The sequence below is a fragment of the Polyodon spathula genome, chromosome 33 (assembly GCF_017654505.1).
Source record: "Polyodon spathula isolate WHYD16114869_AA chromosome 33, ASM1765450v1, whole genome shotgun sequence".
In the NCBI taxonomy this organism is placed as follows: Eukaryota; Metazoa; Chordata; class Actinopteri; order Acipenseriformes; family Polyodontidae; genus Polyodon; species Polyodon spathula.
The window spans coordinates 6057398-6071170 of NC_054566.1; the positions used below are offsets into that span (position 1 = coordinate 6057398).

General features: G+C 41.7%; 1 protein-coding gene across 1 annotated transcript; it reads right to left on the reverse strand.

Annotated features, from left to right (window-relative positions):
• Positions 1-207: 207 nt before the first annotated feature.
• Positions 208-10133, reverse strand: LOC121303539 (butyrophilin subfamily 1 member A1-like). Its single transcript, XM_041234296.1, has 9 exons — positions 9330-10133; positions 7987-8058; positions 7028-7306; positions 6281-6400; positions 4420-4455; positions 4268-4294; positions 4104-4130; positions 3195-3221; positions 208-1799 (listed from the first exon to the last, which is right to left on the reverse strand). Exons 2-9 carry the CDS (start codon positions 8054-8056, stop codon positions 1285-1287), a joined length of 1101 nt encoding a protein of 366 aa, XP_041090230.1. The 5' UTR covers positions 8057-8058; positions 9330-10133; the 3' UTR covers positions 208-1284.
• Between the last annotated feature and the right edge of the window lie 3640 nt (positions 10134-13773).

The following is a 13773-nucleotide window of genomic DNA, read 5'->3' on the forward strand; positions in this document are numbered from 1 at the left end:
ACACACACAGTGTCACTGATGAGAGGACAAACCTGGTAAGGACTTGCCTATGTAACACAGCTATTGTAATTCAGCAGTACCACCTTAAATGTAACATTTACAGTATGATATTGCATCTCCAGTTTGCGTGTAAACCGCACCACTGTTAGTTTTTGTGTTACTAACTAAAGAAAAAAATAAGTCATGATAATTATTTTAAAACTATTAACAATCACTGATATTCATCTATTGTGTTTTTAGCCATGCATTATGAATATTGATGTCTTGGCTGTATTTTGTATTCTTTGCAATAGAGTTAAAAGCTAAATGCATTAATATTTTACTCATCTGTGAGGTGTATATGTAGTATACATGTACAGTATTGAGGAAGCGTGCTGAGGATTTGTCTGTGTAAAACTACTGTGTAATTTCTGCCTCTGCACTTCTGTACTAATACAGTTGGATTGCACTCCACACCTCCTGTGTGGGTGTCAGCTGATTTGCTGAGAGCTCAGAAGCAGAATATGTGATGCATTCGGTACAGAAGAGTGCCTTCAACCACCCAAACAATTCTGATATACATCTCTCATGAAAACATCCCCTCTGGAGTGTATTTATGGATTATAGATATATTATATAAATTTGGAATTGTCAATTATTTTTACCCCCGCTATCTCCCAGTTTGGAATATCCAGTTGTCTTTAAGACCTTGATAACAAATGTTCCCGGTTATGTAGTGCACCCTCCTCTGGAATTCAATCCTACAGTCCAGTACTTACACACAAAGAAATGAACACTGTGACAAACAGGCAGCAACAGGTTGACGTGCAAAGAGCAGATCATGCTGCTTTATCTATTGGTGAGTATGATGGCATCTTGACTGCTTTCTCCCTGTTTCATTGCTGAAATTGGATCTTGCTTGATGATAAATTGCCATATTGTGAATTATTAGGGCTACAGGTTTTTTTTTTTTTTTTTTAATTATTTCTTTAATTTGGAAAGTGTGGGGGCTCGTTAAGGGCATGAACAAAGGTCTCCCCACTACTGAATGCAACTTCCATTTTCTCGAGATTCTGAGATCATTTATCTCGTGATCACAAGGTAACACAGACCTTTTCTGAGGTTGTTCATATCCTCAACGAGCCACCATAGAAAAGCCAGCTTGCCTTAGATTCAAAACCACCATAAATTCAGGCCAATGAGGTGTTTTGAATACACAACAGAATCTTAACCTACAGTCAATGCAAACAAGAATTACAGCTCACTGTTGTTAAGTACTGCCTTGTATGAAACAGAGTTATCTGATTACCCTTCTCTGGGAAGGATCACCAGGTCTCCTTCTCCTGGGTGAAACACAGGGTATAGTTTCCCAGAGAAGTTCCCCTGGAATGTGTAAATAGCACAATGATCCTCCACCCTGTAAAAAGAGATCTTGCCGCCTTCATACTCCAGATAGACCCCAACCTTCTGGGGGTGCAGAACATTGAGGTGGGTCACAGGGTCAGTCAAGGCACTAAGCTCATGTCCATTTTGAAACCTGATCACCCAGTAACCTGTCTTGATGCATGGATCAGAATGTCCTCTCCTTTGGGCAAACTCGCTGCACACCCCCAGTTTCCAGTCACCCCTCTCCCCCACCTCCACCTCCCAGTAGTGACTCCCTGAAGTGAACCCCTCCCTGCCCAACACAAAGTGGTACGTATCAAGTCTCTGATTATTGCTAGAGACACCGTGGTCTATCTTTTCATATCTTGCACGTTTCCCATCTTCAGACACAATGAGATATTTGTTTGCTGTATCAGGGTTCAAAGTCACGTCAGCTGGAAGAAGAGAAAATCAGAATTAAATACACAACTCACTGACTGCCATTGACAAATCACCATCAGCAATATTATATGTAATGTGATTACTCTTGGGTGCCATCTAGTGCTGGCAGTCAAAGGGGAAGGTGTGTGTTATGTTGGGTTTTTTTTTGACATCCTGACGACTTTTTATTATTCATTTGCACTGTACAGAGCTCTGTTTTTAAGATGGCTTCACATGTATCCTTGGGGGTCAAGAAGAGCTACTTCCTTGTAGTGACCCCTGGGCAATGTCTCTGATGGCAAAAAGCTCTTCAAATCGAACTTACCATGCAATGCTTAAGAAGCAATGTTGGGCTTGGTTAGTACTTGGATGGGAGACCACCTGGGAATACTGAGTGCTGTAGACTGCATGTTAAGCTCATAAAAAAAATATATATATATATATATATCATATATATATATATATATATATATATATATGTATACACATTCATCTTGGATCAGTAGAAGAACATCAGAACTACATTTCCCACCATCGCCCCTCATCATACATGTGTGAGCAGGAGGATGCTGGGGAATGTAGTTCTGAAGTTCTTCTACTGAAGGATACTTTAGAGTGCAATTTAAAAGTAGTCTGGTAAAACAGGAGCCCCATCTCAGAATCAAATTACAATGTGCTCGCATTGTGACCAATCAACCGTTTCTTTTTTTTCTTTTCAGTGTTCCTGGTAAAAGAAATCTTTAGATTTTTTAAAACCATGCAACAAACTGCATTTCAGTTTTTTGTCATGGATATGTTTGTACAGCCCAGATTTTTAAAAGGGAACTGAAGTTATTGTGTGTGTTACCTTTTCCCATATGTTGCTATAGCTGTTAGAGTAAGGTGTTTGGTTTTTTTTTTTTTTGGCATCCTGAACACTTTTTTTTTTTTTTTTTTTTTTTTTACAGTGTTTATTTGCCGGCTACAGTGCTCTTTTTCCAAGATGGCCTCATATGTACCCTTCAGTAGAAGAACTTCAGAACTACAATTCCCACCATCACCCCCATGCATCATGCATATGGGAAGAGGAGGATCATGGGGGTAAATGTAGTTCTGAATGAAGTTCTTCTGAAGGTTAGGGTTCATGAAGAGTAGATGAAGGGTTCATCTTGTAAACATGGCACTGTGTAGTCTGTTTAAATAACTGTAGAAAATGTGGTCAAGATGTTAAAAAAAATACAAGATTTTGAAACAATTAGTTTAGTTTGGATTTCAAAAGTTTAACAATTCGGTATGGAGCATTGCTATTCTAGAATAAAACCAACTCTGCTGCTTGTAAAATACGGATGTTAATAGTATAATAAAAACACATTACAAGCAATACATCAGTATAGATTCTTACAAGCAATACATCTAGTATTGATTCTTACCTGTTTTATCCTGCATCTCCTTCCATTCTGGAAGAAAAAACACACAAAGACATTGTTTCATAGTTCTAGATGTGAACTGGAAGAAACTGAGAAAATCAAACAGTCGAAAAACATTTGGGGCTCTGTGCCTTTATCAGCGCTGTTACTGAACCTAAACCCAGTCCAGCAGACAGACAGAGCAGTGTTTGGGGCTCTAGTGCCTTTATCAGCACTGTTACTGAACCTAAACCCAGTCCAGCAGACAGACAGAGCAGTGTTTGGGGCTCTAGTGCCTTTATCAGCACTGTTACTGAACCTAAACCCAGTCCAGCAGACAGACAGAGCAGTGTTTGGGGCTCTAGTGCCTTTATCAGCACTGTTACTGAACCTAAACCCAGTCCAGCAGACAGACAGAGCAGTGTTTGGGGCTCTAGTGCCTTTATCAGCACTGTTACTGAACCTAAACCCAGTCCAGCAGACAGACAGAGCAGTGTTTGGGGCTCTAGTGCCTTTATCAGCACTGTTACTGAACCTAAACCCAGTCCAGCAGACAGACAGAGCAGTGTTTGGGGCTCTAGTGCCTTTATCAGCACTGTTACTGAACCTAAACCCAGTCCAGCAGACAGACAGAGCAGTGTTTGGGGCTCTAGTGCCTTTATCAGCACTGTTACTGAACCTAAACCCAGTCCAGCAGACAGACAGAGCAGTGTTTGGGGCTCTAGTGCCTTTATCAGCACTGTTACTGAAACTAAACCCAGTCCAGCAGACAGACAGAGCAGTGTTTGGGGCTCTAGTGCCTCCATCCTCAGAGCAGCATTTGTTCAGTGGATCTTGTGAAAATAGTCAGTTTATCCAGAACTTGTAATACCCAGGTTAGCAAGCAGCAGACTGTTCATTATATAAGCAAGAAACGAGGACTTTCAGTGTTACCTGATTTGAGGACAAATCCCTTTGACTCTGTTGAGACAAACCAGAATAGTGTTATGTATAACATTGAGAAGCAGTTCTGTTAAATGTATATTAATTGTGTCCCCATCAATGTACTGAGGTACATTATATTTAATATCTGATTTTAAAAAAGTGAAAATTCATACTTATTTCTTTACGAAGGTCATCGCATTCTAAAAACACAGAAGAGGATATTTTATTAGTGGTTTATTATTTTTCAAAGGTTTCATATTCTAAATTCTATATCGAATTCATTTTCCCTTGTTTGTCTTTCTCTTCTGTATAGCACTGCACTTACCTGCTTCCAGATTCTGTTTAGCAATCTTGAGGTTGTCTAAAAAATAAAAAGAAATATGAGAGAAACTCTTCTCTAGAACAAACATGAAAGCAGGAAATATTTTACCATATCAGTCCATATATTGACAATGCTATGGCAGATGAATCAGTCTATATTGACAGTGCTATGGCAGGTGAATCAGTCTATATTGACAGTGCTATGGCAGGTGAATCAGTCTATATTGACAGTGCTGTGGCAGGTGAATCAGTCTCTATGCTGACAGTGCTATGGCAGGTGAATCAGTCTCTATGTTGACGGTGCTATGGCAGGTGAATCAGTCTATATTGACAGTGCTATGGCAGGTGAATCAGTCTCTATGTTGACAGTGCTATGGCAGGTGAATCAGTCTCTATGTTGACAGTGCTATGGCAGGTGAATCAGTCTCTATGTTGACAGTGCTATGGCAGGTGAATCAGTCTCTATGTTGACAGTGCTATGGCAGGTGAATCAGTCTCTATGTTGACAGTGCTATGGCAGGTGAATCAGTCTCTATGTTGACAGTGCTATGGCAGGTGAATCAGTCTCTATGTTGACGGTGCTATGGCAGGTGAATCAGTCTATATTGACAGTGCTATGGCAGGTGAATCAGTCTCTATATTGACAGTGCTATGGCAGGTGAATCAGTCTCTATATTGACAGTGCTATGGCAGGTGAATCAGTCTCTATGTTGACGGTGCTATGGCAGGTGAATCAGTCTCTATGTTGACAGTGCTATGGCAGGTGAATCAGTCTCTATGTTGACAGTGCTATGGCAGGTGAATCAGTCCTATGTTGACGGTGCTAAGGCAGGTGAATCAGTCTATATTGACAGTGCTATGGCAGGTGAATCATCAGTTGACAGTGCTATGGCAGGTGAATCAGTCTCTATATTGACAGTGCTATGGCAGGTGAATCAGTCTCTATGTTGACAGTGCTATGGCAGGTGAATCAGTCTCTATATTGACAGTGCTATGGCAGGTGAATCAGTCTATATTGACAGTGCTATGGCAGGTGAATCAGTCCCTATGGTATTGACAGTGCTATGGCAGGTGAATCACTATATTGACAGTGCTATGGCAGGTGAATCAGTCTCTGTATTGACAGTGCTATGGCAGGTGAATCAGTCTCTATGTTGACAGTGCTATGGCAGGTAAATCAGTCTATATTGACAGTGCTATGGCAGGTGAATTAGTCTCTATGTTGACAGTGCTATTTATCTGTAAAATGACTAATTGTAAATCGCTTTACAAAAAATCGTCTGCCTAATAAATTGTAAGACATTATATATATAATAATATATTACAATATTTACATACAATTTATACAACCGCCAAATAAAACCTAAAAGGGTGTATATATCGTATTGGCTCCAATATAAGGCCAGGTTTTGTCAAAGTAAGATCTCAAAACAACAACTTGACTATTCATTCACACACAATGCCTGCTCTCTTATATCTGCAGCCTACATAAACCTTACCGGAAATTATACATCAGTTATGAACTGGCATGAGTGTGTAAAAGGGTCTGAAAATGAAGAAAGCTGCAGAGATCATGTGGGGTGGGAGGGGGAACCAAAATGGGCAAATATCAAAGGGATTAAAAAACGAAGAGCCTCTGATTTCACTTTTAAGAAGATCACGCATTGGCGAGTATGATGGAGACATTGCTGCTTCCTCACCATTGCTGAAATTGTATCTGATGATAAATTGCACATCTTTTGAATCATTTTCTGTTTTTTTTCATTTCCCTTCTTTGAAAACTAAGGTTGTCTTAGATCTGAATTCGCTTTAAATTCAGGCCCATATCTTTTCTGTTTAGTACTGCCTGCAATTAAAGTTCTTGCCTGTTTTCTTTTTGCTGTAGAATATGGCCACAGGGACACACAATATACAGAAGAGGACAAGAATGACAGCAAACGCAGACAAGCCCTTCCATGCAGGAGTGACCCGAGTGAAGAATTCTCCTGCAGAGAACAGGGGCACAAGATCAGGGGTAATCAAGAAGTTCTTTTATTACTATTTCAATTTAGACTCGGCAATTATTTTACCCCCCGTTTTTCTCCCAGTTTGGAATATGCAGCTGTTTAAGAGCTTGTCTCAGTGCTGCTGCTGCAACTCCCGTATCGAAACTGGGAAACACAGCGAAGACAGACAAGGGCACTCAGGCTTTTGTCTTCCAAAACAACCATCTTCTTTTTCACTCTGCAAACCCACAGCTAAGCAGCCAGACCTATCGTGCCATTGGAGGAGGACATCACAGATCAGATGACGTGCCTGCAGGCAGCCCAGCTAACCACAGGAGTCGCTAGTGCGCAGCAGTGAGACAAAGATTATCCAGCCAACCTCCCCACATGGGCTAATTGTGCACCACCCGCTGAGAAACCTCTGGGAGCAGCCAGCCACAGCTGGCGACGACATAGCCTCGGACTGGAACCAGTACTGATCTCCTTTAGGGCTACAGGGCACATCCTGCTTTTCTGGTTAAGTGTCTTAGCTGGATGCAGTACCACCTGGGAGCCCCTGCTAAATGTTTTTAAAGTGAACAAAAAAAGGTAAATTGGAGTCCATTAAGGTCATACAGGATTACTGACCGTTGATGTGGACTTTAGTCTGCAAGACTTTCTCCTCTCCGTATCGTATGAGACAGGTGATCCCGTCAGCTTCCTGTTGAAACACCTGCAGAGAGCTCTGGAGAGAGTACAGCCTGTCTGCCTCCTGCTCAGTGAGAACAGCCCTCCCTGTTAAATCAGTGCCCTTCACACTGATCCACTGCAGCTCTGGTTTAGGAAACCAGCCCTCAGTATTACAGAGCAGCTGGATCTTCTCTCCTTGGTGCCTGTCTAGAGTGATGTGAGGTAAGCTCCCAACAGCTGCAAATACAAAGAGGAGAAACCAATAATAGGGTTCATAGTAAACTCCAAGTAGTGTGTGTGTGTGTGTGAGTGTTTGTGTGTGTGTATGTGTGTGTGTGTGTGTGTGTGTGTGTGTGTGTGTGTGTGCATTAGTTTTATTTTTTCATCCTGAGTACTTGTTTACATTAGTCTAGTGCTGAGTTTCCAAGACTGCAAGAAAGCTGCAAGTGTACCCTCCAGAAGAACTTCAGAATGACATTTCCCATCATCAATACAAACACCTTCCTTAAACAGTAGCAATATATAGGATTACTTGTAAATCAAACACAAAAGCAAACCTTGTATTCCAGTTTCACAGTGCAGAACTGTATTCCAGTTTCACAGTGCAGAACTGTATTGCAGTTTCACAGTGCAGAACTGTATTGCAGTTTCACAGTGCAGAACTGTATTCCAGTTTCACACTGTAGAACTGTATTCCAGTTTCACGGTGCAGAACTGTATTGCAGTGTTATAATATTGTAATTGTTTTCATACAACAAAGAACAAGCTAGGAAACCCATGAACCCACTGACTATAGCAAGGTCAGACTGTATGGTAAAATAAAAGATGGGCACCCCCTATAGGATGTGTGTTGTCACAGCATTACTGCATGTTTTGTAACCATGTCTAGATGAGGGTACTGTTTTTCAATTACTCACCTGTGTGTACACTGTATACCTGCAGAAGGACAAGGAGGACAATCCCAGCAGCTCCTAAGAAAACCTCCATTCCTGTCAAACAGGAAAGTTAATGTGTGTTTTTACACTCATTAGAACTATAGTTTTGTTTTATTTTTCTATTAGTATTATTTCATTTCTTAGCAGATGACCTCCCTTATCCAGGGCGGCAATCAATACAGGATATCACATTCTTATTTTTATATCCATCCATCATCCATTATCATAACTGCTTATTCCTTTAGAGGAGTCAATACACCCGTCATCCATTATCAGAACTGCTTATTCCTTTAGATGAGTCAATACACCCATCATCCATTATCAGAACTGCTTATTCCTTTAGAGGGTCACGGTGAGCCGGAGTCTAACCCAGCAGACACAGGGTGCAAGGCAGGACTACACCCTGGACAGGACGCCAGTCCATCACAGGGCACACACACACACACACACACTCACTCACACACTCACATACACTCACTGCAATTTAGAGTGACCAATCAACCTGAACAGCATGTTTTTGGGAAAACTCCATGCAAACTCCACACAGACAGACCCCTAAGTCATTTGGAGATTCAGCCCTCAATGACCTTAATTGATTGAATTATTTGCTTAATTGACGTCCATGTGTTCTCAGTCTTTAGAAGTTTGTGATTTAGGGGGACCTGCAAAACATACTGGATAGATAGATCTCCAAGGCCAGGGTTGGAAGCCACTGATCTAGGAGATGAAGTACCTGTTTGCTTTCTCAAGGGTCTAACTAGCTAGCTATCTGTCTGTCTATCAATCTAGGAGATAAAGTACCTGTTTGCTTTCTCAAGGGTGCAGCAGCATTCTGCCCCCCCCCCCCCCCCCCCCCCCCCCCCCCGGGATGGAACCAATACACAACAATTACAGAGGTACAGAAATGTACAGAGCCCTAATCACTTTTTAATTATTTTGATCTCTTAAAAATCTCTTGATTTCAATTTCCCTGTGGCATTGAATAAAAAGTGTATTTGAGCTAATTAAGCAAGAAAGCATACAATGTAAAGAATTGTATAAGATTTGTTTTTACATGAATATTGCAAAATGCACTTTTGTACTGATCAGACGAGTCCTATTCTATACCTGGCATATGTAAATTCTCAAATAAATGAACTCAGTGCACAGTGCAGAACTGTATTGCAGTTTCACAGTACAGAACTGTATTCCAGTTTCACAGTGCAGAATAGAAGACAGACAATAAGAAAACGCATTAAAAACAGTAATCAAAAACAGAGTCATATAAACAACAATTTGGAATTAAATCAATTAACCGCAATAATTATTACTTCAGTTACCGTTACCTGGTGCTGCTTTTATTTCTTGTAAAAGGCTGGACCCCGCTGTATCACACTGAAGACAATGGTGCAGAATGTTATCTATGGAGAGCACAGCGCACAAGGACGCGCACTGGAGCGGGTGACCTTGGTCGTGTGTCGCTTCAATTCCTCTGTACCGTTTCACCCCTATATATATATAGAGGCTTCTTTCTGATTCGCAATTACCAACACTTTCTAAAAAGAAAGATTAGACAGGAATGATAATAACTTCTTATTAAGTCTTGCACTTGAATTTGTCCTTTTCTGTAATCGTATTTTATCTGCAATGGAAGCATGTTTGGTACAGCTGCTCCTTTCTTCGCTCCTCTAGCACTTACTGATCCTGCTCAGAACTGGACTGTATATATCGTTCGGTTGTTATTTCTGCCAATTTGTTGCTGATTCAAACAGCAAGTCCGTTTTAGGCTGGAGAAGGGTTTAAAACAGCGCGCAGAATTCCAGCCGGAATAATGAACTAAATGTAGATTTTTTTAATCGATTTTTTCGTAGATTTTTTTTCGCTGCCCTCTGCAGTATAATTTGAAAATTCACCCGATGCCTGCTGGCGGTTTTGAAGATCCGTTGAAGCGCCCGAGGGGCTGTGGCGTGGTTAGCGCTGCTGCCTCACAATTCCCGAGTCCTGGGCTTCACTCCGGGCTGGGAGTGTCTGCGTGGAGCTGGCGTGTTCCCCCCGTGTCTGCGTGGAGCTGGCGTGTTCCCCCCGTGTCTCAGAAACCTCAGAATGGAGTGTGGTAACCAGCGGTGTACCACAGGGATCAGTATTAGGTCCTCTGCTATTCCTAATCTACATTAATGATTTAGATTCTGGTATAGTAAGCAAACTAGTTAAATTTGCAAACAACACAAAAGTAGGAGGAGTGGCAAACACTGTTGCAGCAGCAAAGGTCATTCAAAATGATCTAGACAAGATTCAGAACTGGGCAGACACATGGCAAATGACATTTAATAGAGAAAAGTGTAAGGTACTGCACGCAGGAAATAAAAATGTACATTATAAATATCATATGGGAGATACTGAAATTGGAGAAGGAATCTATGAAAAAATCTGTTGACTCAGAAATGTCTTCATCTAGACAATGTGGGGAAGCTATAAAAAAGGCTAACAAGATGCTCGGATACACTGTGAAAAGTGTTGAATTTAAATCAAGGGAAGTAATGTTAAAACTGTACAATGCACTAGTAAGACCTCATCTTGAATATTGTGTTCAGTTCTGGTCACCTCGCTATAAAAAAGATATTGCTGCTCTAGAAAGAGTGCAAAGAAGAGCGACCAGAATTATTCCGGGCTTAAAAGGCATGTCATATGCAGACAGGCTAAAAGAATTGAATCTGTTCAGTCTTGAACAAAGAAGACTACGTGGCGACCTAATTCAAGCATTCAAAATTCTAAAAGGTATTGACAGTGTCGACCCAAGGGACTTTTTCAGCCTGAAAAAAGAAACAAGGACCAGGGGTCACAAATGGAGATTAGACAAAGGGGCATTCAGAACAGAAAATAGGAGGCACTTTTTTACACAGAGAATTGTGAGGGTCTGAAATCAGCTCCCCAGTAATGTTGTTGAAGCTGACACCCTGGGATCCTTCAAGAAGCTGCTTGATGAGATTCTGGGATCAATAAGCTACTAACAACCAAACGAGCAAGATGGGCCGAATGGCCTCCTCTCGTTTGTAAACTTTCTTATGTTCTTATGTTGTTATGTCTGCTTGGAGCTGGCGTGTTCCCCCCGTGTCTGCATGGAGCTGGCGTGTTCCCCCCCGTGTCTGCGTGGAGCTGGTGTGTTCCCCCCGTGTCTGCGTGGAGCTGGCGTGTTCCTCCCGTGTCTGCGTGGAGCTGGCGTGTTCTCCCCATGTCTGCGTGGAGCTGACGTGTTCTCCCCGTGTCTGCGTGGAGCTGGCGTGTTCTCCCCGTGTCTGCATGGAGCTGGCGTGTTCCCCCCCCTGTCTGCATGGAGCTGGTGTGTTCTCCCTGTGTCTGTGTGAAGCTGGCGTGCTCCCCCCTATCTGCGTGGAGCTGGCGTGTTCCCCCGTGTCTGCATGGAGCTGGTGTGTTCCCCCCGTGTCTGCGTGGAGCTGGCGTGTTCTCCCCATATCTGCGTGGAGCTGGCGTGTTCTCCCCGTGTCTGCGTGGGTTTTCTCTGGATACTCTGGTTTCTTCACACAGTCCAAAGACATGCTGTTCAGGTTGGTTGATCACTCCAAATTCCTGTGTGTGTGTGTTTTAAGAGCTCCATCTAAACATCCCTGTATTTAAATATTAAAAAAAACAAAACAACAGGCCTGAATATTTGGATGTTTGGTTTTCATTTCCTTTCGTCGTCTGTCTATTTTTGTTTTTAATTCCAATTCCTGGCTAATCATGTTTCCAAACACACACATAGCTTCAGGCTTTCACACGCGGTTTCTTCAGCTGGTAGAAAGGACGGTTGCCGCCAGAAACACTTTGAATTTCACCGGCTGGTTCAAAGCGGCTCGAAATCTTCACACCTCACTGCGATGGATGGCAGCTCTTACCCACTTCATGAAGAAAGACCCAGCTGCTAATCAATGCAGCCAAAAACTGCAGCTGTAATCTGCTAACTTTAAATACAATGTTTTGCTGTATCCAATAATAATATAAGAACGAATAAAAAGCCTCACACTACCTTGGATTTCTCATAGATTAGGTGTTTAAAAAAGTCGCTCATAACACAGTGTAACACTTTTTTTTTTTTTTGGTTCCTGGGTAGTAAGTGTTATTTCCTAATTGCTTCTGCCTCAAAAGTATAGAAAATGGCTATTATTCCCCAGAAACTTTGCTTTTGTGACCAGGACAGTGATATTTTGAAATTTACCTATTTTCCAGAACATTCCAGATAGATTCAGTGCTGAGTAAACTTGGAGTAACTTCTAGAACTTTCCAGTAATATAAATAGTAGTATAAATACAGGAGCCTTAAGCCCACCAGTTCAGTTTAGTTCCAGCTGCCTAAGTGGATACATATCTGCATTTTTCTGAGATGGTATCAAGAGGCTGCAATGGTAGCATTCCTGATGGGTCTCCAAGGCAGTTTTACCAAGTTTCCCTGCTATCTTTGCCTTTGGCGCACCCCCACAGGCGGGACTGGCCACAGCGGACCGAGTTCTCTGTGGGGAGGAACAACGTCAAGTAGGAGCCACTGGTGGACCCCCGGAAGGTGCTGATGCCACCACTGCACATCAAATTGGGCCTTATGACACAATTTGTCAGAGTTCTAGATAAGGAGTCGGCAGCCTTCAAGTACCTTCAAGACTTCTTCCCTAAGCTGTCTGAGGCAAAGGTCAAAGCTGGATTCTTCGTCGGACCACAGATAAAGAAGATCCTGGAGTGCAATGAATTCCCCAAGAAGCTCACTAGTAAGGAGAAAGCTGCTTGGAACAGCTTTGTCGCAGTGGTTCGGGGCTTCCTGGGCAATCACAAGGCCAAAAACTATGTGGAGCTGGTTGAGACTCTGGTGAAGAACTACAACACAATGGGCTGTAGGATGTCCCTCAAAGTCCATATCCTTGATGCTCATCTTGATAAATTCAAGGAGAACATGGGAGCGTACTCGGAGGAGCAAGGCGAGCGCTTCCACCAGGATATACTGGACTTTGAATGCCGCTACCAAGGATAGTATAACGAGAACATGATGGGAGACTACATTTGGGGGCTGATTCGTGAAAGTGATTTACATTATAATTGTAAATCTTGAAAAACTACTCACTTCTAAATCTTTTGTAGTCATTTTTGTATTACTTTAGTATAAATACATGTTAATTTGGATTCATATGTTGTTTTTTTCTGACTTTATGTGAACGAAAAGACACAAATTCGCCCGTTTTCTCATTGGAAATAGTGATATTTCAAAATATCACTGTCCTGGTCACAAAAGCAAAGTTTGTGGGGAATAATAGCCATTTTCTATGCTTTTGAGGCATAAGCAATTAGGAAATAACACTTACTACCCAGGAACAAAAATTGTGTTACATAGTGTAATGTATTAATGATACATTTATTTTGTACAAGCGCTTTTCATTTAATGTCAAGCGTCTGTAAAGCTTAACACACAATGATTTACAATTCTAATTATAGCTTTATTTTTAAAAGAAACGTCATTATCGTTAGATTTGTCTTACCCGGAAAAATACTGAATGGAGTCAGAAACTCAAAACACAGAAACAACATAAAAGAATCTGAAAAAAACAAAAAAACTCACCTGCATTTCATAGCAAGCCCGTGCTGCCAGGGAATCAGAGGCTACACAACAAAACCTGCTTCAAAATGACTCGCTTTATTACTGCACGGTTTTTAACACACAGGTAGATGGATTACTACAATCAGGCATGCTAAAATTCAGAAGAGCGCGCACACAAAATCAATAAGCGCAGCTAAAGTGTAATCTTAAGAATGT

Coding starts and splice junctions, on each gene's coding strand:
- LOC121303539 (XM_041234296.1), bottom strand. CDS start 8,056: ATGGAGGTTTTCTTAGGAGCTGCTGGGATTGTCCTCCTTGTCCTTCTG. Junction 4,295..4,419: donor TAAACAGAATCTGGAAGCAG/GTAAGTGCAGTG, acceptor CTGTGTTTTTAG/AATGCGATGACCTTCGTAAA. Junction 4,131..4,267: donor TGACCTTCGTAAAGAAATAA/GTATGAATTTTC, acceptor TTGTCTCAACAG/AGTCAAAGGGATTTGTCCTC.